At 36.3% G+C, this 27,669-nt stretch overlaps 1 protein-coding gene across 1 annotated transcript in view; it reads left to right on the plus strand.

The window, feature by feature from the left end:
* Positions 1-27,669, plus strand: part of FRY (FRY microtubule binding protein) — a 159,165-nt gene that overhangs the window by 87,780 nt on the left and 43,716 nt on the right. Inside the window, exons 28-42 of the mRNA XM_065730251.1 lie at positions 281-391; positions 2,373-2,527; positions 4,755-4,854; positions 5,169-5,340; positions 7,041-7,297; positions 8,247-8,393; positions 11,597-11,765; positions 12,529-12,619; positions 14,944-15,026; positions 18,071-18,221; positions 18,734-18,837; positions 22,062-22,247; positions 24,548-24,746; positions 25,400-25,521; positions 26,423-26,610. Of these exons, the coding sequence (XP_065586323.1) occupies positions 281-391; positions 2,373-2,527; positions 4,755-4,854; positions 5,169-5,340; positions 7,041-7,297; positions 8,247-8,393; positions 11,597-11,765; positions 12,529-12,619; positions 14,944-15,026; positions 18,071-18,221; positions 18,734-18,837; positions 22,062-22,247; positions 24,548-24,746; positions 25,400-25,521; positions 26,423-26,610 (2,235 nt within the window). The remainder of the gene's footprint in view (positions 1-280; positions 392-2,372; positions 2,528-4,754; positions 4,855-5,168; positions 5,341-7,040; positions 7,298-8,246; positions 8,394-11,596; positions 11,766-12,528; positions 12,620-14,943; positions 15,027-18,070; positions 18,222-18,733; positions 18,838-22,061; positions 22,248-24,547; positions 24,747-25,399; positions 25,522-26,422; positions 26,611-27,669) is intronic.

Here is a 27,669-nt window from a genome sequence, read left to right on the forward strand (position 1 = left end):
TGGTTAAAATGACAGAACATATTATGAAGAAAGGGGAAACTGGACTATTGTATTCCTTCCAAAATGTTTAAACTCAGCATTATCTTAAAATCCATTAGCATCCATGGCAATTCTGTCATCATCAACTGCGTGACCATTTTCACCACACAGGTCCCTCAAAAGGAAAAACAAGTGGCATCCTTGTAAGCCTGGATCTGGGCTGAAATGCGCTGAAATAAATCTGAAAAGTTTATTCATGTCATTTTCTTTGTGTGTAACAAAAGTTGCTTGCTCTTTTTAGGCCATGTCAGCAGTGCTCTGCTGTGGACCAGTATTTGACAATGTCGGTCTTTCCCCTGATGGATATCTATACAAGTGGCTTGATAACATTCTGGCTTGTCAAGATATACGTGTAAGTACTAACCAAATGCAACGCTGATGAATAATTTTTATCTTTGTAATACATGACTAAAGAGTGAAAGAACTATGATTCTATAAATTTTATTTTGAACAGTAAACAGCAGCTTCATGCAATTTTCTAATACAAATGTACAGTTAGTTTTAAAAGTATTTTAACAGAAAATACTATTTTGTAGCATATAAAATACACAAGTAATAACTTAAAAATTGTCTTGAGGATCATTGCTGCTTGCAGCAAAAACTGAAGTTTTTAATCTGCTGATAAAGGTTAAAAATGGTATGAGCTCAGAAATATTTGTTTTTCTATTTGGAGTACTTCCACACACCCTCTTCAAGTTTCTGTGGAATAAGAATGTAAAATCCCTTCCTGCTCAGTGACATAGATGTTGATGAAACATATCTGAGTGAAAGTGAGTAGGTAGATCTTACAAAGAAATTAGGATGATAAATGATTCAAGAGAGGAAATAAAGATTTTTTTTAAGAACATGTAGTAGATTATTCTTGCCATTTTCTCATCCATTTCTTTGAAGATGGGTTTCTCTGTGGAGCTTGTAACTATCCAATGATATTTCACTTCTTCTAGCTGATTAGCCTATCTCTTTGATAAGACTAGAAATCAAAGGAGTAGATTGGTGACTTAAATTAAGTGGAGAGAGAGAATTTTGATCTTTCTCTTTGGGGTATCTCCACCTTTGGCCCACTGTTATCCTTAAAAGCCTAGTCCTAAAACAAATAATGCATACCAGCATAAAAGAAAAGGAAATGTAGAAATTGTGTATTATTATTATGTAGAAATGATAATTAATTAGGAAAAAAAAGGAACAAATGAGAAAAAGAAAGTCAAGTTAGAAGTGGGTAGAAATAACTACTAATAAATAACTACTTAATCTTTCTTAAATTGGATAAAACAATTTAGAAACATTGCTGGGGATGGAGCTATAAAGATTTATAAAAGTTAAATAATTAATTGAAATTTTTATGGATGTGGGAGTGAAACACTCAGTAGAAAAGAAAAAATACACTCTTCCTCATTGCATGCATTCATTATAATCAATAAATATTACATCACCATGTCTAATTGTACGTTATTGTATGCATATAAAGTAACTGCTGGAAAAACAGGTTTAGTTTTCTTTTTTACATTTCCTCTTGAAATGCCAAATTTGGATATGTAGGTGAGATGTGTTTCAACTAAGCTAGTCACTGTAGTTCAGGACTTTAACTAAATTGCACTGACTGTACAGGTAGCTCAGATTTGCATGAGGAGGATCCTACCCAATCTGTTAATTTTTAATAATATTATTTGCCATCTTTACAAGTAGCTAACTGCACTCATCAGAATATGAATAGTCATTAGCGTTTGGTCCTCCACTGCTGTCCTCTACTTAAGGGGCAGTCCAAGCAATACATTTGTAGCTGTGTTAATACCTTGATTAAGGTGGTACAGTGTCCATAGGGAGAGTTCATATCACTGATAGATTGTTTGATACAGTTGGATTAAGCAGATGAGTTTTCATATTCACAGATTACAAAAGATACTATTTTTCTTTGCCTGCCTTGCATCTGTATTAGTTAAAAAAATAATAAACATGGAAATGTGTAATTTCTTGAAGTCAGATGAAGTAGGAAATAAACATTTAGAAAATGATTTAACCAGTATGCGTGGAAGTTGTCCAAGAACGTGTATCAAATGTGCTTTAGCTATTCCAAACATTTTGCTAATTTCTGCGCTTAGTTTTGAAAACCTCCTTTGAAAATGTATTTATGTTGTCATTGTACATACACTTCTAATTGAGGAGTATTGAAAACTGAGCCGCATTGCACTATTGCTAATTTAAATTTGTAATAAATTTTCTAATTTCTTTTTACTTGAATACAGCATTTTCCCCTTGTTCTGCTTACATTGCTCTATAAATTCTAGGCAACATCTTTATTTCTCCAGATATGTTTTGACATGCATTTATATTCTCAGGTTCATCAGCTTGGATGTGAAGTTGTAGTGCTGTTGCTGGAATTGAATCCTGATCAGATTAATCTCTTCAACTGGGCTATAGATCGATGTTATACTGGATCCTATCAGCTTGCATCTGGATGTTTCAAAGCAATTGCAACTGTGTGTGGAAGCAGGTATTCATTAATTTCTAATTATTTGTATGTAATACGTTACAGCAGACCTGTAAAATCAGGTTTGCTATTTCTAAAACAGTGTTGTGTATTTCCACTCTTTGCTGATATAAGCAGATGTCATTGATCTCCAAAATGAAAATGTTTTATTGGTAAATGTTGATTGCTCTTCTGGCTTATTTTGTGTGAAGGACAAAGAAGGAAAACAGTAGTTTGAGTGAAGGGATAAAGGAGAAATGTGCACAGACAAAATGGGTAAAATTACCAAATGTATCTCGAAGAGTGGGGATACTGGCTATAGTATTCCTGCCCAAACGCCTGAAGTTGTGTGTGGCCAACTGGCAGGCTCTCCTAGACATTCACTGAAAAAGTCTTCTCTCTGAAATTTGCTGCTTATGTAAGTAAGGATCTCATTATGAGTTTTGTCATGGCATGCCATGCTGACTTTGCAGATGCACTCCTTTCACAGCTGTTACAACGCAGGCAGAATCACTTCCAGAGCACCACTGATCAGACTTCACTGCAGCCACCTCAGCTGCCTATATATGCTTTAAAATTTTAAGAAAATTGAAGGTTCAGCCTGTGTTATAAAGAATTGTTAGACACATCCCTATATATTATATCATCCCAAACAACTCTTGGGCACTGTATTGCTTTATTTCCATGATTCTGGAGACAATAACAGGCATTGTGCCTGTTAGAAGTAGCTGCTACTGTATATGTATTTGAAATCAGAGCCATTTTTATGCTATTTTCCTCAGGAAGGTACAAAATAATCACAACATTCTATTTTGCAATATGGACCTGGTTTCAAAAGATTTTGCATGTTTGGGTTTTTGTTTGTTTGGGTTTTTTTATTTACTTTATATATAAAAAAGTTCTAAGTATTACTAGCTTGTAAATAATTGAGTTGTTCCTTTTCAACTTGCTTTAGTTTGATTTGGTTACCTGTTATTCTCTGTGGTCTGATAACACTGCTGCTAATACAAAACAAGCACGAGCTACAAGATGCAAATAGAATATAGTGTTTTGTGTCAGGACTTTGTAAGGTTTTTTTTAAACTTTTCAAGACATTTACAGAAAGTCAAAAAATAATTTGACAAAATGTATGATCTGCTGATTTCAGTAGAGAAATGTGTGAGATATAGGAAATAAAAAAAGTAACATTTTAGCATTTATTTTATGTTATTCTTACAGGAACAACCAAATTATATTTTGCATTATACTGAGATTTCAAAAATATGGACTGAATTTTGTGTTTGCAAATTCTAAGATGCTTTTTTTTTTTTAACAAGTGAATAAGTATGTCATCCTTCAACCAGTTTTCTCTCTTCAGATTGTGTTACCAGTGCCATTGTGTCCTAAAAACTAATCATTCCCATGCCTACAGTAAAAATGAGTGTGACTGGCATAATCTTCTTTGAAGGGAAAGTCTGATTATGCAGTTGAGAATTTTTATTAATACTTGAACCTTGGTCTTTTTTTCCTCTTTCATCTATTTTGTCTGCTAAGGAGACCACTGTTGAAACTGCTTGTAAAATGAGCATTATCTCGTTGTTGATGTCTTTTTTTCTACAAAGAACAAAATGCTTAGAGCCTTTCAGTTTATGGTCCTCACATCTATTGCTTTTAGTGTGATATTGTATGTTCTGGGAACCACTTCTGTGGTGAGCAGTTATGACGGTATATTCTGTTAATATATCTACCATCACAGTAAAGGTTGACTTACTGGGATTTCTGAAGCATTTTTTGTTTTACTCTTCAAATACAATTTTGATAGAATTCTTAATGTGTGTGAATATATGTGTTGGTTATAGTCTTTTCTTCAAAGAAACTGCTTTCATACCAGCTTGTTTATGTGAGTACTTTCTCCCTGAAAATTTCTGTGCTAGCCATCTCCTCTCCTCTTCTAGAAACAATTTCTATTATAAACTAAGGTGAATTGACAGCTATAGAAAAAGGTATGGCGTTTTTCTCTGTGGGTAACTCAGTGCATTCCTAAGCATTAGTCTAAAGTAATTATAAATAATCCCTTCTTTCTTCCAGTTCACCAGATGGCCCTTTGATCAAACAGCATGTGTTCATAAGAACTCCCTTTCCCATATTCTGGTGATAGAACAGAGAAAAGGAAGATGACATTCTCATTAAGTCATATTACACACTAAATCAGAGTGAATATAATCATCATTCCTCACCAACATTCATGAAAATGTGCTGTTTATTCTTCTAGGAACTATCCTTTTGATATTGTGACGCTTTTAAACTTGGTGCTGTTCAAGGCATCTGACACCAACAGAGAGATTTATGAAATTTCCATGCAACTTATGCAGGCATGTATCAGCTACTTTTATAAAAAACAACTAAACATGTGTGTCCTACTGTCATTTTATTTTAATGTGTGCATGAGCTTCTTAAAAGTACTGTTTATTTACATTTTTAGTTTTGTTCTGAAAATAAAAAAAAAATCATTCTATCTTGGCTTTCGATATTTAAGGGAATATTTATCTAAAAATTAATGGGGAAAGATATTATCTTTCAAATTTGGAGAATGTGGATCATTCTGTGACATCTGAACTTGAAGTTCTGACATTTTCTGAGCCAGTGAATTCCATTTTCTCATTATGTTTTTTTTTTTCTTTCATAGATTCTCGAATCAAAGCTTTTTGTTTATTCTAAAAAGGTAGCTGAGCAAAGGCCGGGCAGTATTTTGTATGGTACACACGGTCCATTGCCACCTCTTTATAGTGTCTCACTTGCCCTACTTTCACACGAACTAGCAAGGATGTATCCTGAACTTACCCTTCCACTTTTTTCAGGTATCTGTATCTATTTTACTTACTATCTTCCTTACATTTTTGTAAAAATATTAGACTACTAAGATATTTCCAACTGTGTACAGCAATTCTGTTTATAGGTCTAGCTTGACCTGGTTTTGATCTGTTTCAAGTGAAATCAAATTTAGCGATGTAACATATTTCATAGAGGTACTTATGTAAGGTACAGAATATTTGAACACCTCAGTTGGGAGTTTTTGTTCCACTTGTGTCACCTTAGGATAGCTCTGAGATTACAAGAGCTCCTGATAAGTCAAAGTGACATTGGCAGACTACTGTATTGGGTTCTTCTGTTAAGCACAGTGATTTTTGGCCTAGATTTGTTTATGTAGGTGATAGTTGTGAGGATAGAATTCTCCATTCCATATTCACATGACTTTAACACTGGGAAGATTGTTTGCCTGTGTCCAAGTAACATTTACCAAATATTCAAATCATTCTGAAAGAGAGATTTTAATTTTATCAGAAATGCATTGTGTCAGAGTTACTGAGAAAAACGTTGAAGAATCAGACCTGCAGGAGGACTGTTCAGGATATGCCCATTCTGAGGCTGCTCCTGGGAGCAACCACATTTTGAGACCTGTCTGTCTGCCTTAATACATGTGATGGGTTGCTCTAGTTTTTAAGTACTGGAATGCAGTGTCTGTCATCATGGAAATTCTTACTGGATCTTAAAATCACTTTGTGTTGTTTTCACTCAGCATGCAGTGACTGGAAGAAGGAATAAAGGAGTATTATATCATCTATTTCTTACTGCACAAGATTCCATGAGTTATAAATTAATTGAAGAAGGGAAATTCTGATGGTTTGTCTATCTTATGAACGCAAATGTTAGTCATTAGTGCTGTTATCTATTCATATTGCTGTAGTGGCTGTGTTGTTCAGTAGAACTCAGATACACAGTACACATGAGAGTCCCTTTCTATACATCTAGATTCTAGTTTATGTCTTCAAGATTTTTTGAAAAAAGACAGTGAGAAAAGGAAGGAAATGTTAACTGTACTGATTTTACAAAGGAATAGTAAAGAGAACTAATATGATTTACTTCAACAGGAAGCCTATCAGGGTGTTTCTTATCACAGATTTCCCAAATCCCTCTCCCTTGCAGTACCAGTTCTGTAAACTCTGGCACTTTATGCAGCACTCAGAGTGGCCACCACTTGTGAATTTTACAGGCCTTTCAACAGGAAATAAGAGTCATGCAAGATGTTTTTGTAAACTCAATATAATAAGTGCCCTATAATTTAAACTACAGTGTAGAAAATGGATTCTAATGAGACACTGTAATTCTCCAGAACACTTTTCTATGTTTTCTGTAATTCTTCAAAAACTCCTCAAATTCCAAAATAGCAGCCAATACCTGAATTATCCTTCTTCCTCTTTGCTGACATCTATTTCACTTAATATGTCATATGGCATGATAGCATTTTAGCAGGTGGTGACTTTCTGTATCCAAACTGTGATAGCCCATACTACGTTAAAACTGCGTTAGTAATTTTAGACAGAAGAAATTTCTTGCTAATATTAAGTTTTTCTTCTTGAAGTACATGCTTTTGTATGCTTACGGTTTGCAAGGTTAGAATCATCAAGTGATATAATATACATCAGGAATCTGATTTGAGCAGCACATGTGAGGTTTCTTTCATAAGCTAACATGTCATCCTTTTAAACTACTGTTTTAGAGGTAAGCCAGCGATTTCCAACGACACATCCAAATGGGAGACAAATTATGCTTACCTATCTGCTACCATGGCTTCATAATATTGAACTTGTAGACAACAGACTGCTCCTCCCTGGTTCAAGCCCAACCACTCCAGAAGATGAACTAAAGGACAAGGATGGGGAAGTTTCGGTCACAAGTGGACTTAAAGGCAATGGTTGGGGCTCTCCTGAGGCCACCTCATTGGTTCTTAATAATCTCATGTATATGACAGCAAAGGTAAAATGAATAAATAAGTAAGACTCTATGAAGCAATTTCCGAAATAGTCAAACCTTTTTTTGTAAGCAAAACATACCTTCTTGTATCTGACACCAAAAATTTTGCACTGTAATTGTCTGTAGTAGTCTGAGACAAACTTCTTGAGAATGAGATGAGAATGTATGCATCCATACTGCATAGCAGTTGTCTCAGGATTTGCCTCATGTCAAGGCCCTGTAACTAGACCAGAACTATTATTTTGTGTACCTGAAGTAATATAGGGGCTGTACCACCAGAACAGTTTTTGGTACTTGCTCTGTATCCAAAGGTATGATACTCAGTCACTGGTGATCTGCTAGTACAGAGTCTCTAGTATATTGTTAGAGGAATTCTATGGAGTGAAAACAGGAATTCTATGGGATGTGTTGTTGAATCTGTTGAGGTCTCACCTTTACCACCTACCAGCAGTTCCTCAGGTAAGTTGCTTCCAAAAACATAGGTTTTGTTCCAAAGTGAACAAGTGTGCTTTCTTCAGATCAAGCTGCTGCTTTCCAAGGTGGAAGCCACAAGCTGCCTAATCCTTCCTTCCAAGAGCGTTTATGTAGGACAGAAGGCAAACTTACACAATACTGCAGAGACAAAAACACTTAGATACAGATATGCTGAAAAAGAGCTTCATTTCCTTGAATAACTGTAAAAATGGAACCCAGTGAACTGATGGATCACCTTTTGAATGTACATTACTGGGGGGAAAAAAATACACATTATTTAATCCTTTTGTGGATCTGAATCTAAACATTTAGAATGTATGTTCCCAGGTCTGTCTAGTGGCTATACAAAACACCATTCTGTCACTTGCGTTTTGTCACAGCATTGTACTGTCAGTATTGCATTAAAAAATGCTCAAAAAAATTGCATTTTTATATCTTAAATACATTTCAAGAAATGTGTTCCTATGATCTTTTGCAGTATGGTGATGAAATTCCTGGACCTGAGATGGAAAATGTCTGGAATGCTTTGGCCAACAATGAAAAATGGAGTAACAACCTTAGGATAACACTGCAGTTTCTCATTAGTTTGTGTGGTGTTAGTAGCGATACCATCCTTTTACCTTACGTAAGTGTTTGCACTTTATTTACTGTTGGTTACATGGGTGTTAATGAAGAAAACAGCTGCCACCTGTAGAAAATGAATGTCTGTTTCAGGATTAAGTAGTACCTGTGTATTGCCTAGCACACTGTGCAAATTAAATCAAGTAAATAAATGAGCCAAGAAACTGATACTGACAAAAGGGAATGAGTAGTAGGAATTTCAGTCTTTACCAGTGGAGCACTCCTTATTTCATGCAAGAGGTGTGCTCCCTGCAAGCAAGGAATATCTTTGCTTGTCTATGCAAGAGACAAGTAACAAGGACTGACAATAAATTACCAAAATAGATGAAAAAAAAATTAGAATCTTTTTTTTTTTCATGTCATAATTGCATAAAAACATGCAATTTACATATATATTTAAAATTTTATTAATTAGGCAAAATGACTTGTCAGACGTTGAATAACTTGCATGAAAAATAAAGGGAAATAAAAACAGTAAACATTGAAAATGTTTCTCAGCTGGCATTTAGCTTACACTACTATTAGAAAAAATTTGAAAGTCATTTAAGCAATGGAAAAATACTTTTAAGAAAGTGTTACTTTTTCTTCTCTAGCAGAATAAGTCTTCCAATACCTAAATCTTATGAGCTCTTTTTCTTATCAGCTTTTGCCTTTGCATGGCTGTTATGAGCTAATTGTTCCTGCAATGTACAAGTCAAACTGTGCAGGATATTGTTAATTTAAGTTAAAATAAGATCACAGTTGTCTGAGAAAAGTAAGATAGTCCCGTTCCCATGTGCCTCATTGCTCAGCTGCTGGGAGAAAGAGAATCTAAATTTAGCAAATTTTCCAGGACAATGACAATATGCTGTTTTATTGGTCCCTTTCTGATGATTTCTGTGAAATAAACTATAAATGAATATTAAAATGATCAAACTTACCTGAAAAACCTTGCTTACAGTTGCTAAAATAACATTTTTCTTCAAGAATTTATGCTGACTGCTAAGCATAATGGAAAAAAGGAAATATAGCAGACCATAAAAGAAATTGAGATGCTGCTTGTGCATCGTAGACATCCTGTTGGTTTCCATTCATTTGGAGGGTCTACTGACCCATATTGTCCATTCAGCAGGAGTATAAAGTATGTGCAAAATCAGTGGTACTCAGCTAATCAAGAGGGAAGACTTGAAAGTGTGGTAGCTGTTAAGAATAAGCTCAGTGTTTATATGACTAGAAGACAAAGGAGTTGATTCCAAATACTTTGAGAGTATCAAAGATCTTTCCATGAGTTGAGAGCTTTCAACACTTCCTTTTTCCAAAAGTGTTGTCATCCCACAGCTTTAAGCAGTCGACCTCAACTCCTCGTATTACTGCTGACCCACCCTTCTTTCTTCAAAGTTTCTAAACCCTCTTCTCAGATTTTGGAAAATCTGTAGAAGTTTTCATTTTCCACAGGAACATAAAGCCTAACAGTGCTTGTGAGTTGCCCTTTAATTGTAACTTTGTCTGGAGTAGGAAAATACACCAAACTTATCACATGCATCTGCTCAGTGCTTTGATAATGCCCTGGAGTTTACAGATAAGAAATTGTGCTTGACTCTGTTATCTGTAAAAGACCATTGATACCATAAACATGTATCTCCAATTAGTGTGTAGATAGTGGATACAGTTTTGTAAATAAAGATAATTCTAACGTTTTATCATCACTGTTCCTGCTCACCTGGTCTCTAAAGATCATGCACTTGCAAGATTGCTGGTTTACTCAGTTTCCTTTGGAGCCCTCTGCATCCCAAGGCAGTCACCAGCTGCTTCATGCCTTCAGCCATCTGTTCTGCCTACATGAGCTCAAGCCAAAAGCATTTCTTGACTCCTTTTTTTTAATTATTTTTTCAAGCAGATAAATTCATTGTTTTGTCTTTTATAGGAGCACCTTCTGTAAGCATTTTTTCCCAGTGCCCTGATGTAAATTGCACAGCTGTTCTTTGTTTCACATGTGTACTGAAAAACTTAGAATATTTATAATTCAGAAAACCTTTCAGCAGAGATTTTTACTACAGAGGACATGACCCCTTCTGGTGAGAAAGCAGTTGGATGTGGCACCATGAGCCCAACTAGAAACAAGCCTCCAACAGGAAATAGACTTGTACCTGGAAAGTCCTTGGGAGAGTATAGCACAGAAGGGTAAAAAAGACTATGAATGTCCATTTTCTCTACTTAAAAAAAAAATAAAAAGCGAAGGAAAACACGAAGAGTAAAAGAGAAGCAGCAGGAAGTTATAAATAAGGAAGTATTTATAAGAACAGCAATACTTGGTGAGGTCAAAAGTCAATTCAGTCCCATGTATTAGCATCATTATAAGTATTTGTTTAGGGACATCTTTAAAAAGAATAGGGCAAGCAGGGAAGAGTGCTTCTCCATATAGTTTCCCAGCTCCAGCATTTCATGAAAGAAAATGGAGCCAAAGATAGTCTTTGTTCTGAATAGCCATCAATATTTTCAGCCTAGTTTTATGTCGGTATCTGTATAGTCTACCTTCTTCCTGTGCATACAGTAAAGTCTGAGGCCATGATAAATAACACAGAAGGTGTTTTTACCAGGATTTCTATAAATTATATTCTTATATTTTTCAAATCGCTTTGCACAAAGTCTACAAACACAGTTGCTCTGGTGTTTTCCCATGTTCTGTTGCTCTAGTTGCAGATACATGTAGCTACTGAGAGCTTGACCCATTCTTTGTGGCTACAGCTACCTGTCTTTAACTTCAACCATATCTGGAAATACAGACATGAAGTTTTGGGAGGATGTAGCTTTCTGGATGAGAACTTTGCTCTATTCAAGATACTAAGACTCATCTCCAACAGCAACCATAAGCTGTAAATCTCAGAGCATAATTCAGAGTCAGTGATATCCTTAAATGATGGGTATAGAGTTAGCTGATTTTGTGTGTATATGTTACAAATTATATACCTAAACTGATGATTTGTGGACGGTAACCAAAACCTCTCAGGTGATTAAAACACAGATTTGCTCAGCTGGGGAAGTGGTCTTGAAATCAAAGCAAGCAGTTGTATTTCTCTGTGAATAGGGAGGGTGCAGTTGTGCGGTTGTGTGTCTGACCAGCAATAACATTTCAGTTCTGGATACTTTCAGTACTGCAGTGTATGATGTATGTATTTCTTTAGAAATTCACTTTGGATAAAGTTTAATAACTGAACTTTTCTTCTCTAGATAAAAAAGGTTGCAATATATCTCTGTCGCAATAATACGATTCAAACAATGGAGGAGCTTCTTTTTGAGCTGCAGCAAACAGACCCAGTGAACCCAATAGTCCAGCACTGTGATAATCCTCCATTTTACCGTTTTGCTGCCAGTAACAAAGCCTCAGCTGCAGCTTCTGGTATGATCTAAGAATGCTTTACAGTTGTTTTTTCTGTTCTTTCCAGTCTCCAAGTCTTTGAAATAAAGTTTCCTAGTTACTTTTACACCTGTTCAGATGCATGTATATATAAGCTGCAAGTTTCAGGGCTTTGTTGCACATCTAAATTACAGTTCCTTTCAATTTGTAATGTTGCCTAAGTTTTGTAAACATACATTTAATACTTTCAGCTATTATTATAGTATACTGTTAATATTTGGTATACTTCAGAAATCATGAGGTGGATCTTCTATTGCTGTCACTAGTTTGTCAGAACAGGAAGGCATCACTAATGCTGTCACTGGTGATGAAGTCATCACTGGAGCAACAGATTCTGCTGAAAACTGAGAAATTCAACAATGTGGCAATTCTATTTTCAAAGGCCTGAGGCTATGTCAATCTGCCATAGTCAAAGCTACATAAGAGGCACTCACTCAGTATTCAAGCTTGCCAGTGTTTTGCAAGGTTCTTGGGAAACGAGTTAGGTCACCTGAGAATGAGTGCAGTCCAAGGATTTGAAGAGCATCACTGTGTTAATCTGCCTCCCAAAGCATGTAAACTGCAGATCATTCAGCCATGCAAGCAGATCATGTTTTGTAGAGATGGCAGCATTCGTTCATTTGTACAAGTATTGTATTAGCAGCATGATCACTTTGACCTTGACTACTAAGAAAGTTATATGCTTTTATTTGCACATACTGTCTGCTGCACATAACAAGTTTTCTTATTGACATCTCATATACAGGAACCACCTCAAGCAGTAACACTGTTATAGCTGGCCAAGATAGTTTTCCTGATGGAGAAGAGAACAGAATCGTGAAAGAGACTGATGAAAGGTTTGTGACTTCTTTTTCTCCAAAATGTATGCATTTTCCTGGTCTAAGGGTTAGATCTTGGGCAAATTTATGTTTGCTTTGTGAAAATTCCTGATGCTTAGAAGGATCCTAAGTGGCAGTGTCCTAGTAAGACCATTTTTAAATGAGTGCATTTAAAACAAAGCTGTTTACATGGTTTTATTTCCTGACTGTTGTTTAATAAATGCATGGCAGTGGAACATCTGTTAAACTTATATTGAACAAATTGTGCTATTCGGATCATGTTTTCCTAGGAATTACCTACAACGGAGAGAGAAAATCAATGAATCTATATGAAAAAATGTGTGTTAAAGTATTTATTAAAAATGAGGTTGGATCGTACCTTTTTATTTCACACATAAGTAAGATTTTGTTTGGAGATTTGTGTCCACAGTTGCTCCATTTTTCTGGATAAAGTGTTTTGCAGAGGAAAACGATGTAACAAATTTTGCTTACGAACCACATGCTCAGTCTTTTCCTACATGTATAGTATATGCTGACAAATGATGACAGAATAAATGCAAAGCTTGAAGCCCAACTGATTCTCAGGCACAGACATATTTTTTCTCTCACCAAAACCCTCTATTTTTCTAAGAGAACTTTGAATGAATTCTAATAGCATTTATTAGTAAGTGTATTAGTATTACATTAGCTCGTTGCTAATATTGACTAGTATCATTTCAACAGCTAAGTCTACCTTTAAAAGGTTCAGGCTTAATGGTACAGAAACAGTTACATGAGGGAATTTTCCTGTCCTTCAGAATGTGCACTGTAAGTGTGCATGTTTGTGTGTGTACATAGTATAGAGTTACATCTCTTTTTAGTTGAATTGCAGTTAAGTTGAATAGATTTCATTTCCTGGCTTACTTCAAATCTTACTATGCTTTCAGTGTTTCTTATCTTATATGAATTATGTAAAATAAAGTTTTTGATACTTAATTCTGACAGAGATTATATGATAAAACTCAGATAATAATGAGAAATATTTTTTTAGGATTCCTTGCTGATGTTTACATTATTAAAGATGGTAGAAATTATAAATGCATCTGTACTTCTCAACCAAATTGTCAGTCTTAGAATATCAAAGGTGTATTAAATAATTTTTACAAAAAGTAATAGATTGTAAACCAACTATTCTCATTCATGTGAGCACTTCTGGAATAACACAAAACTGATCAAACAATATGGCTATCTTTATGTTGAAGCAATATAATGTAAAACAAAAGGCCTGTATTATTCACGTGTTTAATATCAGAGTTTCTCTCTACATTTGTCTCCATAATTTTTTGCCTTAAATTTGTTCTGCTTTTATTTTTTCCATCAGATAAATATATCAGTAATTGTCAGTTTGTACATATTTATCAAGTGTACATATTAAAATATAGGAGAACCAGATACTGGAAAGACAGGAAAACTAAGATGGCTTACGATGCATTTTTGTCACCTCCACAGAGACTTTATTGTGCCTAATAAGACAGTCTGCTTTGGAAATTTTATAATACACAAATGGATAACTAAGTGTCCTTCAGTATGTGTGCACATTATTAGTAATAAATTGTACTGAATGTCACTGAAAGAACCTTCAAAGTTCTTCTGTTTGTTAAAATTAGTTTAACACTGTTAATTTCCTTCCTTTGCATAAACTGCCGTGTTTTACATCATCACTGGTGTGAGCCTGCAGCATGGCTCCTCGCACTGCCACTTCAGGCCTGTAGCACTGGCAGCATAAGCAGGTGAAGGGAGCGCCCATAAAAAGTTTGTTTGTCACGGCACATTTGAAGGCAGTTGGGAACAATTTGTTCTTTCTTTTAATATTCCATGACAACTCTGCTTGACACACTCTTGCAGTTGCTGGATTATCCTACTGAAGGATTATCTGCTGCCATTCTTGTTGCTTTGATAATTGTGTGGGCTTGACATTGGACTATTCAGTCAATTACTGGTTTAACATTTTGCCAGAATTTTTTCCGTGATCATGGACTGTGACAAAATACTCACTGTAAACAGCTTACATCCAGTCCAAGCTAAGCACAGTTTCTTGCTTCAAGAAAAGCAGCCATGTGCAGCATGAGAATCCCCCCTCAGCTAAATTTTAAGAGCTCATGACCCAGCAGCACCTTTGTAGAACTTCTCAGAAAAGTCTTGTAAGAGTATGTCCTTATGAAAATAACAGTGTTCAAATTTCTGTCTACTCCCATATAAAAATGAATGCATGAGGAAGTGTTTTCTTTGCAGTATGCACATATGTACAACCCAGATGTTTGGTGTCAGTGTGTTTTTAATGAAGACTTTTCTTGTATTTGAAGGTTCAGTAATGTAGTCAGAGCACATACTCGACTAGAATCAAGGTACAGCAATAGCTCCGGAGGATCCTATGATGATGACAAAAGTAAGTTTTGTTATTCAATTTGATTTAAGTTACGTTGTTTGCTGGGAGAGGAGAGCATTCTTCTGACAGTGGGAGGCTCTCTGTTTAACTTCTGTGTAAACAGCAGTGTAGCATCAGCATGAAGAGAGTGTCCCTGCTTTACCTTCATCCATTTATTATTTCTTTTGTTTAACTTCAGTCAAACCTACTTAAAGGCAAGGGAACTTCACTGAAGGCACTAACAGAGAATTCTCCTGTCAGTAACACACTGAGCTGTACGCAGCAAGGTGAAAAACATCCCAGAGCATTGAAGCAACTACTTTGAATTGCTCCCTTTACCAGCAGTTCTCTCTGATTCAAGTACTATTATATGAGCATGAAGAAAAGATTTACGTCCTAATCAAAGCCTTACCTTTTTTTAGCTTTTCTCTGTTGTCTGCAACCAATTTCTAACTGCAGTATGTAAAACTGTGATAGATGGGAGAATAAAATAGGGTTCCTGAGCACAGTTGTTTTTCATTGTGTAGTTCTGTTGAGTAGACTATTAATAGACCCTTGAAGCTCAGCAGACTCCATAGGAAACCGGGATATCTCCATCAACTATTGAATTATGTATTTGCCATTTGGATAATCTAATTTCTGAAGTAAATCATGAAGTTAGGACCTAACCAAATGTATAAAGGCAAGACTCTCTTATAAACATTCGTTTCTGTCATAGTTCGGTCAGGTGAAATAATATAGAGGCCATAATGTGTTTCCTTGGTGCTGAGGACACCAGCTGGGGATGGTATTTTTACATAAAAAATAAACGAGTTTATATATTCTTTCAGGCAAATAATTTTTTTCTCAATACTTTCTGCAAAACGTTGACATAGGCTGATTTTAACTATATCAATAACAATTTTTCATCATTAGGAAGTACAGTATTTACAAAATACAGCATATGTTCAGTCTGCAGTATTTAAATACACATAAGAAGTGCTTAACATATTAAACTCATCAGGTTTTACCACAGTTATCTGGTTCTCATAATTGTCTTTGAGTGCTGCAGTTATTAAATTTCTTCAGCAGATGTTAATTGGAGTACCAGCACTAATCTGATCTGCACGAGCAACCTTTCAAAACATAAAATGTTTATATTATCAAAACATTCCCCACAAGTGGCTGTTTTTGACAAGGGCTTTTGGTAATAAAAAGAATTAAAATGCTGAATTTTTCTTTGTGTCTTTTGGAACTTTTCCTCCAACCACTGCTGAAATACTTATTCCTGCCTGCACCTGCAGACTTTGTAGGACTTCATAGGGTTCTTTCCACAAATATATAAATACCTAGATGTAAAATGATATTCTTTTCACCTAGCTACTGGTATGTGTATAGATCTCAGATTAGAAAGTAATTTTTCTATCATTTGTCAAGCTGGAATATAAATAAAGCAACCTCCATTAGGAAAGTGCAGCTTGCTTCCTTGGGTGGGCAGCCCAGGTTTCCAAGCAGTTGGTGGTATGGCTTCCCTCCAGTCTGCTTGAGCATACTGCATTGCTAAAGATATGAATAGGAAACACACTCCTCCAAGACAGGGACTCTCTTGTTCAGGATAAGACAGTGTGTTAAGGTGCAAAAGGCTTCTTTTTTTTTCCTCAGTCCATTACATAAATCCATGAAAAAGTGAGGAATTAGATCTTAGTGTGGATTTTATGAAGCAGTTTTATGTGAAACACTTAATCTGATGGTTAGTAACTGTACAGTGCTTTTATGTGAAAAGCATTTGGCAAACATTTTCTGGTTAATCCTCATAAAATGAATAAGTGCACTTGCTGTACTTTGCTACTTTATCGAGGCACTTTGTTCTGCTTTAACTGTAAATAATAACTCATCCTCCAGGAAAGAAGAGAAACAAGTAGAGGTATAAATCATAAAGAATTAAAAGGTCTCTTGGAGGACTAGGGCTGAAGAATGGGATTGATAAAAGTTGGCATTACAGTACTGATTGCAGCAGTGGGTGCTGTATTGAGCAGCTCCTGAGGAGCTGAAAAGATGGTGACATGTTATCAAAACCATGTACTGATGTTTAAGAGAAAAAGCTGGTTCTGATATTTCTTGAGGTATCAAAACAGTGTGTCCTGTGGCAAAGCCAACAAGCGTCATGTACATGCTGTGAAAAAAAAGGCTGATGGGAGTGATAAGAGTGTCAAACCTACCTGAAGTGTAACAACACGACAAAGCAAAAAATAACATTCTCACTGCAAATTCACGAGGAACAGTGCTTAGGTATTTCTCAAGAGCATGCTTTCCATGGCATTGTGTTGCAGACTGGCAGAACTGAGAAATAACAACTGACTATTGGGAAAGTTGAGAAGAATAAAAGGAAATAAAATGCAAGGTAGATGAGCTCAGCTGTGCACAGCTGAGAAAAGACAGAAAGTGGTGGAAACAGCTTACTGAACTATCACTGCAATAAGCAGGTGGAAAAAAAAACTGTTGTTTATTAAAGTACAGCAGCTACTGAAGCAAAATTAAACAGATATTTCAGAAATTCGGTAATTCGTCGCAGATGAAAAAAAGTAAATGCACTGAGGATGATTTTTATATTCCTTGTGTCTCTTTCCTAATTCGAGACACTTTATTTCTGCCTTTGTAGCATCAGTCAGCAGGGTACTGCTGGTGGGGAGATGCAAGAATGTGTAACTGGCACACAGCTCCTTGCAGCAGATGGCTTCCAACATCTTCCTTGGCTGAACTTTCCTCTCATTTTTGAAGAGAAAGTCCTTTGCTTGTTGCTTTGTGATCTGGATCCAAAGCTACTAAGCGACAGCAGGGATTCAGCTGCAGCATGTACAATTCAGTTCTTTCTGCCTGGAATGTGCTTAATTTCCAGCAGCGTGAAAGAGGGATTAAAAATGCATAACTTGTTATTGAACACTGGAATTTGCAAACCTAATGTCATCTTATCACGTTATTCCAAACAGCTGAGCTGATGCATTGGCATTAACTCTATCTTATTATTTCTTCAAAAAGAGTGACTGGACTTGGTTTTATGGACCCTGTTTTAATACTTTTCTATGCAGATGATCCTGTTTCTCCATATACAAGCTGGCTACTGAATATTGTTGAAACCAAACAACCACATCCCCTGCCTATGCCTTACAATGGAGGATGTTGGGCACCACTTGTGGACTACCTCCCAGAAACTATCACTCCCCGAGGACCCCTTCATAGGTGAGCAGTTTCTCATCCTGACACTGAGATGCTTCATCCTGCTGGTTGGCCAATGCTAAACTGAACTAACCCACCACTCAGAGTATTTTAAAATTCAATCTTCAATTTCTGGTGAGTTCCTGCACTTTAAGGGCTTGCAGTTCTTCCAGGTTTGCATCAGAAAGTCTATTTACAAAACCAAAAGCGAAAAGGGAAATTTGTCTTTCCTAAGCCTGTTATTCACAGCACATTTTTCTCCTTGATCTGTTATTCTAACTGGGCTGTGTATATTCTGAAATTTCTCTTTTACATCATATGTATTGACATTAACTGTTCTTTTCAGTAGTGGATACTTACCTGCTTAATACTGTGATTTACTTCAACATTAATCATATTGAGAAATGCTACACATTTGAAAATGTGTAGTACCAAATGTTACAATGTTGAGATTGCATTTCTTCTGAAATAATTGTCACATTGATTTTTTCCCATCTCTAAGAAGTTTCAAACTGATACTGTCATTTAATTTCCAGATGCAATATTGCTGTCATCTTCATGACCGAGATGGTAGTGGACCACAGTGTAAGAGAAGACTGGGCCCTTCACCTGCCTTTGTTGCTACATGCTCTCTTTTTAGGTAAGATCAGCAGAACAGAAAAAGTAAAAAATTGTGGAGTTGTGTTTCTTTTGATGATTAAAAAAAAAATTAATTGAAAGACAGAAGTTTGAAGATGATCAACATCCTAAAACATTAGTAAATGTAGAACCCACGTAGGAGAAAGGCAAGTTCTTCTCTGAGTTCATGTGAAGCTCAGCCTTTGTACATCTTTATTTGTGATGGGCAGCTGGCTAGACATGGACTACACATCTCCTGTCTTTTAAAAAGTGCCATCTCCTGTCTTTTAAAAAGTATTATGTAAGAGAGTCAAAGTGAATGCACTGCAGAGACAATGAGGGTAGGACAGGGATCACTGGAAAGCAAACTTCATTAATTTAACTCCTAACAAAACACTTTATTATATTTCCTGTTACTTACCTGAGCTTACATACACTCTTCCCCTCACTGCTTTGTCCATTCCTGACCATAACCCAATTCCACCAGAGAGTGATACGTTCCTTATCCTACTGCTTAATATTATGAAAACTCCATGGCCTATTTTTTTTAGCCCACAGAAGTATCTAGCATTACAAAGCCTACTATTTTTCACCAATAAACACAGCTTGAGATTTATAAAATAAATCTGGAGACTGTAGTCCACTTTTCATTTCATTGCCATAATTATCACTGAGTCTGCTCATTGACAGTGTGGGAGGAGTCTGCTGTTCAGGAGGTGAAAAAGATTAAGCTGGGAGTTTAGAGCACAGTAATAGAATGTATGTGATATACTTTGGTGTACAGCTTAAGATGTTTCATTCTCCTTTTCTGTTACTCTGCTACCAACTGTTCTACTGGAAATTTTTTTTGTGAGTTCTTCTGGAAAATGTATACTTGGCAAATAACTCAAATACTGTGTATTTTTACAATGGTTTCAGCACACTTGTCAATAAACACAATAAGAACAGATAAAAGCATTCTGGAAGGGACTTCCCAGGTCAGTTTCACTGAGGCATTTCTCATGTATTCCTCTCTTTCAAGTTCAGTTCCATTTTTTTGCTACCCATAACATTTTTTCTTCTCTTCTTGGTGTCAACTTTTCAGGTAGAAGAGGAAGCTGAATAAGAAATGTCTAAGTGTATGAATCAAATGAATAACCAGAAACCAATGAAACAACCTCTTCAGTATGATTTGAAACAAGTTACTGTAACTAGCATTTGCAGTTAGAAGTTCTCAGAAGAAAAAGATAGAGCAGAAATAGAACACAACTGGGTGGTTACTTCAGTCAAGAGAGCTGTAAGGAGCCATCCAGGAACCATCAGGGAACATATGCAGAAACACAGTTAGAATATTAGAAATCTGTTATAAAAATGTCATTTCTGATTAGTAGATCATGTTTCAACATTGTAGTATTTGATGAGAAACAAGCAGAATTTGTGAATACCTTTTGAGACAGTCCTTTGGCTAAGAGCTTTCAGTTCGTAAATGTGAAACTCAGATGCAAACACAAAGCAATAGCTACAATGGCATCATAGCCTCTAGGCTTCAAGTTCAGTTTCTCAAGAGCTGTTACACAGAAGAATTCCTGTAGTTTATAGTAGAGCTCTGTTGTGACAGTATAATGAAGTGATGCTAAATGTGTTAGCCACATATATGAATGTGACTGAGAATGAAGTGTTTCTGTCCTGTTGATGGTGAGTGGGCAGATGCATCTGAGTAAAAAGGATTTTGTAAATAATATGACAGCTAGCTGGGGAGCCTTTGTCCCTCCATTTATCAGGAGAGTTGGGACAATACTGTAGTGAAATAATTCTGTGATAGATGTGATTAATATTCTACTGGACAGTGTATAGTATTAACAGTGATGCAGAGGCTATGTCAGGAGTGCCTGAGAAGCACTGCTGTTTAACTCTTCTGTAACCAGTGTGAAATTAGAAGGCAAGACTGCTTTACCATGGAAACATGTCCATGCTCCAGAAGTTTACCCTCTTGGGCACTCTTCCATATTAGAGAATGGCCTGTCACTGCAGAAGGACAAAAACTGAACTTCTCACTTAGTTTATATCAATATTTGTATGCACTCTTAGAGGTTAAGCGTTCTTCAGTCACAGCTACAGCCAATACAGAAGTTATCTCTAAGAGAACTTGTAACATTCCTTTCACTCCTGAAAGTGTATGTTAAAACAGGGTTGGTTTGGATTATTACCTCCTGGAAGGTGGAAGGAAATGGAGAAAGGAGAATAGGAGCAGAGACATAAAGAGGATGCAAAAGTGATGGAGAGGTTATCAGTGCTTGTTTTGGAGGAGGTTATGAGCAGGTGGGTGAGGCAGAATCACAGGATGTCTGAAGAGCTGATAATAGGAGCCAAAGGTATGTGACCCAGACTATGGCAGTACGAGCAGCTGCATTTTTTCAGGACAGACAAGAACCAACAAGAAAACACTTAACTTGAAAGACCTGTTGGCTGCTTCCACTTTGTGCGAAGAAGCTGCTTTTAAAGAGGAATGTATCCTATCAAAAGAAGAGCGGGAAAAGACAAGAATTCAAATATTCAGCACTTAAATGCAAGGAAGTTTTTATAAATATCATGTAAGATAATGAAAGAGAATAAAAAAAATGTTTATTACCACCCAGTGCAGTTAATTTTATGAAAATCTGCTTCCTTTATGTTGGTGATTTATGATTTACTCAGGTTGTGTTAAAATCTAGGAGCATACAAACAGCAATAATGTTGAACAGATGAGGGTCTTTCAGTTCTAGACCTTCAATTTCAGTTCTACACCCTGAGCTGGTGATTCATTTCTCATTCTGTCTTGCTGATAAGTGACATTCTCTTCCAAGGAATTTTATCTGTCACTTCCTTTCCTTATAAACCAGTATGTACCTCTCACAGTTTGTGCTAGTATTAAAACTGATCTCTGTGTAGGAAAGTGAGATATTGTGGTAAGCAAGATAAACATAACCACCACCAGGAGTCTTTCATCTTTAGGGATTTTCTAGCCCTAGTGAATTAATGCTGCTGTGAGACATAATGCATAAAGATATATTGCAACAGATTGTTTTGTATTTTCTGAGTGGAATCTCTGTCTACCAAGTAAATACACAGACTTTTGAAGCAAAAACACCATTCGCTGTGTCCGAAAATACTGCATCTTGTTTGTTTGACCTGTTAGCATGAACTGCCTTGGAATTTTTGCTATTTCTGGAATGTGAACTTGTTTATTCTTGCTTCACATTCAGTGATTGCTGTAACCTTTTCTTTTAGGTCTTGACCATTACCGCCCTGAGGTCTTTGAACACAGTAAGAAGTTACTGCTTCACCTTCTGATTGCATTGTCTTGCAATAGCAACTATCAAGCCATTGCATCAGTGCTTCTTCAGACCAGAGAGATGAATGAGACCAAGACTCTGACAGTACAACCAGCATACCTACCTGAATATCTTTATACAGGTAACAGAGGTGAAAGAGAAGGAACACTGCATTGTACTCATGGTCTTCTGAAAGTAGAATGTAAAGGTTGTTTTCCTAAAATGTAATTGTTTTTATAAATGTAAGTAGTAAAGTAGCAAATCCAAACTGTTCCAGCTAGTGTTAATTCCATGTGAACTACCCTAGAGATGCACCCAGATTACTATTAAATAACTTCTTACGATGATAAGAAAGCTATCTACTCTAAAACAAAATATATTATGGAAAATTTTAAGCATAAATATGGCTAATAAATTCCTAATTTTCCCTTCATGGAGCCAGGAGGAATGCTTTAAATAAGGGCAGTCCATCCTCAACCTTCAAAAAAAAAAAAAAAAAAGGAATATTTCCAGTACAGGAAGAACTGTATTTCCAGTACAGGAAGCTGGAATATGCAGCTCAGATTTTCCATTCTTAAATTAAATTTAACATGCTATAAACCCTTCTTTATACCACAGGTGCACTTCATTTCTGTCCTGAAATCTGTTTCTGTTTTACTAGACTTACTTTATCTCTCTCTGAAGTGGATGTTCTGTTAACTTTTAGCAATTTACCTGGATTTAAGGGATTGATTGGGAGCAGTTTGTTGAAATACTGTCATTTAATATTTCTAAAATCAAATGTACTGTTGAGACTTGGTAGAGTCACAGAATCAGTGTAGAGTTATGGAGGTGGGATTTGTTGTCTGGGAGAGAGTGAAGAACATTATGATACACTGAGAAGTGGGAAGATAATCAAATGAGTGGCATTTCTGTGGTTCTCTGGGAATATAGCCAAAAGTAATAAATAACTTGGATTTATAAAGAATATTGATAACTGGTTATTCTTTATGATGGAATACAAAAGATTGTTTTTTAGATAATGATTATAGGGAAATCAGTATATGCATTCAAGATTACTTAATTACTTAATGGAGAATGAAACATCTTAAGGCCTTTTTGACCTTTTCAGTCTGAATAAGTTCCATGCAAAATTACCTCATATATGAATTTCCAAAAGGTCTTATGTGCATCTCTTTTCCAATACATGTCCGTGAATTATTAAATAGAGAATGAAATTCTTACATTAAGGTATTATTGTTTTTCTGCCAAAATGTGTACAAGGGCTGTTATGAAAGAAATGCTTCCTATTTTGTTATGTCATCCCATGATGTCAGAGATGTACATTGGTGGCATGGCAGCAGGCACTGAATATTCCCACTGTTTTTCTCTTGCATTTTGTCACACTGCAACAAGTGGCAGCATAGGGACAGTCTGACAAAATGGCATCTGAAATGGAAGTGCATAAGAGGCAAAAGTGTGTCACTGAATTACTCCATGCGGAAAAAAATGGCACCCTCTGACATTCATTGGTGCTTACTGAACATTTGTGGAGACCAAATATTGGATGTGAGTACAGTGAGCCAGTGGGTGCTGCATTCCAGACATCCAGGCAGATTTTTACAAGTTTGGCATGCAGTCTTAGTTCATCTCTGGTGAAAACTCATAACTGACAGTGGTGACTGTGTTGAAATGAAGCTTAGAATTTGCTCTATAAATACAGCTATTGTGCTCTTTCTATCTGTTGTAGTTTCCTTAGAAACAAATAGGGGGCATTACTTCTGGAATGGCCCACGTATATTGTCAGAAGGGAGGCCCCTTCTGGTCCCTGTCTTCTCAACAAAGCCAGTTTTTCTTATGCAGTACATACGGCATAAGATGACTAACAATCTAGCCTTAAGAAAATATGTCTTAATTTCTAATTCCAGCTCTGAAGTTGTGTGGAGCACACTGAAAACTTGCCACTTGTTTAACTTATTCACTTGAAACTTAATTGTTTAACCTTAATACTGAAAATAGTTAATATGAATAGTCCAGTCTTTACATATAGTCAAACATTGTGTCCTTGTTTCTGTTACATGTGCAACACTGGGACAACATAATTGTCCTAAGAAGTCCATCCTACAGAGTGCTTTACAGGGTCCAGCTAGCCCAGGGAAATGAGCTGAATTTTTCATGTCCTTAGCTAACTTCAAAGTGAATTTTACAAAAAGGCATAGTTCCAGATGTAAATGCCATGAAACATTTGTTTTTCAAGTACTGTAGTCCTTGAGCAGTAAAAAATAAAACTACCCTGACTTGGATATTGTTTGTTTTGCAATGGATTCTGCACAGTTAAAAACATTACCATTTTCACTCCCATCATTATTAGAGGACTGTTATGTTAGGTCTCTCCCATGTTTCCCCGTAGAAGTTCTGAAAAGAGCTGCATTCCATCTTTATCTCCTCCCTTTCTGCTGGCAGGTGGCTTTGACTTTCTGCGGGAATACCAGTCCTCTCCGGTGCCAGACTCCGGCTTGAGTTCCAGCTCCACCTCCTCCAGTATCAGTCTGGGAGGCAGCAGTGGAAATCTCCCCCAGATTACACAAGAGGTTGAGGACATGGACACTGCTGCTGAAACAGATGAGAAAGCAAACAAATTAATTGAGTTTCTGACAACCAGGTAGTGGAGATAAGCAGAAGTTATATTTGTACTCAAAATGTCTCATTTTATGTCTTCTCTACAATTATCTGTAGCAACTTAAAGGATTCAAAGGAAAATGACTGAGCATATATAGTAATTACAGACTCCTGTTCCTCTTTTATTGACACCTTTAGTAGTAGGTAGGTACTTAAAACCATTACAGTGTCAGGAAGGTGATAAAAAAAGTCTTGCCTGACAAGAATAAAATGTTTAATTGACTGATACTATTATGTTCAACAGTGAACTAATGGAAAAAGACAGTTTTATTATCATGCAAGTAGACAGGAGGTACACAGGGCATAGTGAAAGGCCATGGTGAAATTAATATTAACTGCTGACTACAACTGGCACATCCTAAGCACAGTAACAAATACAAAAACAGCAAGGATTTGTTTGCTGCTCTCTAAATAGTATAGCATATAATTTAAGCAAGAAGTTTTATAAAATATAGCACAAGTTTAGTTATTTACTTGTGTCTTGCTCATATGCATCTTGTTAAGTTGCATAATTTCCAGAATGTGACCCTGGAAATACCTAATTGAATTTTCAGTTTTTATATTTTAAATATATTATTTATTTCAAATGTACAAGAGCTCAAAGCAATTTTGCACTTTGTTATGTATTTCTTTAAGGGCATTTGGTCCACTGTGGTGCCATGAAGATATCACACCTAAAAATCAGAACACCAAGAGTGCTGAACAGCTTACTAATTTTCTGCGTCATGTTGTATCTGTATTTAAAGATTCCAAGTCAGGTAGATATATTATTTTCCTTTCATATCTGAAACAATATTTTCTCTGGGTCATGCATTATGCTTATCTACTGTGATTTAGTAGATCTGCTTATGCAGAAGCACAACATATTGTATGTCTTAGGAACGTTGAAAGACATATGAAAGAATTGCTTTAAATATTAAATCAAAGGTTTCCTTCAGAGATGTTGGTAGAAAGCCATTTGGCTGATTGATTTACCAGATAAAAGCTCCTATAAGTCCTTTTGGTGAAGAAGATAGTTCTTACTAAGTAAATATCCTGTAATAATTTATTCTGGCTATTAAATTTTAGTTTTCATTTATCATGTTTTTGGAGCATAGGAAATGCACCAAACGTATCTCAAACACCAACACAGTCACTAATGAAATATCTTCCAAGATCAAAGCAGAATTACAAATCAGTATTTATATTTTTATTTATGTTAATGTTTGAAGATTGTATACAAAGCCTTATGAATCTCACAAAAAGACTCTAATTCAGCCTGGCTTTAAGTCTGGGAGTGCTTGCATTGCTGCTGGTAAGGACAGTGTGTGGCATTATAGTTTGTCCAAGAATGGTAAGAAAGCTTGAAATCAGATGAAAAATGGTGTTTTTTTGTTTGTTTGTTCATTTTTGTTTTCGGTTTTTTTTTTAACGAAGCATTTCCAGACTGAAAATTTTGGATTTTCAAAGTTTATTTTCTTACATTCAATGCAAAATAAATGTAAAAGTGGAAAATTCTCCCTCAGCAATATATTTCTGCATCCTCATTTCTAAGGGGCTTTACAGTATGCACTAGAGTGTTCTCCCTGGAGCACTATGAACTAGCCTGTATATGGTCCACAGTAAAGTCTGTGAAAATTTGAAAAAAAAAAAAACCTGACCTAGTGCTCTTTTGCTTAGGTTTTCATTTGGAGCAGCATCTGAGTGAAGTTGCTTTACAAACAGCTCTTTCAAGCTCTTCAAGACACTATGCAGGTCGCTCTTTCCAGATATTCAGGGCCCTAAAGCAGCCCCTTTCTGCACATGCATTGTCTGACCTCCTGTCAAGATTGGTGGAAGTTATTGGAGAGCATGGAGATGAGATTCAGGTACATATGTATATAATTCTTCACAGCACTGTTGATTTAAGGTACATTTAATTTAAAAATACAGTTTTAACAAAGTGTTCTGGAATCAATAAATGCAAGGTACTGAATTTACTCAACCTAAATATACCTTACAAAAGCCCACTTTAGACTGTTAGTCTTATAAAGCACCTAGAAGACATTTAGTAAATGTCACTGAAAAATCTTCATGATGACCATTTTTCTCTATTCACATCATTAGTTTGTTCTTAAGAAGTCAATCATCCTATCTGCTAATGTAATATCACAGCATGGAATATCCACCACCTCATTCCTCAAATGTTTAAACCTTTTTGAATGAAGAAATCCACACCATCTATAATGGCACTATCTATAATCTCTGCTATGAAGAGAGGCTAAATGAACTGGGTCTCTTTAGCCTTGAGAAAAGAAGACTGAGAGGGGACCTGATCCAGGTTTATAAATATCTGAGGTGTGGGGGACGAAGAGGTGAGGCCAGACTCTTTTCAGCAGTGTGTGGAGACAGGACAAGGGGGAACGGACAGAAACTGCAGCACAGGAGGTTCTGCACAAATGTGCACAAGAACTTCTTTACGGTGAGGGTGACGGAGCACTGGCACAGCTGCACAGGGGGGGTGTGGAATCTCCTCTGGAGATATTTGAGACCCACCTGGACACCTACCTGTGCGACCTGGTGTAGGGAACCTGCTTTGGCAGGGGATGGACTCAATGGTCTCTTGAGGTTCCTTCCAACCCCTATGATTCTATGATTCTATGACACAAAACTTACACTGACCTAACTTGATCCAGTCCTCTCAGTGAGCTGAGATGTTCATTTAGTCTAGCTAAACAAACTGTTCTCTCCTGCAGTCTTACAGGCAGAGTCTATTTATTACGAGATTCATGACTTACACAGAGAGAACTGCTAGCTCTTAATAAGAAATAGACTGACATTACTTCCATATTTTACACAGGCAATGAAACTGCCACAAGATGACAGTAGTCTTCTGTCACAATGGCTTGCATGGAATTTAAACCAGTGACCTGCAAGTCAGATGTTCT

This window comes from Cyrtonyx montezumae, unplaced genomic scaffold, assembly GCF_038088225.1.
Source record: "Cyrtonyx montezumae isolate F1298 unplaced genomic scaffold, pur_monq_1.0 scaffold_12, whole genome shotgun sequence".
NCBI classification, from domain to species: domain Eukaryota; kingdom Metazoa; phylum Chordata; class Aves; order Galliformes; family Odontophoridae; genus Cyrtonyx; species Cyrtonyx montezumae.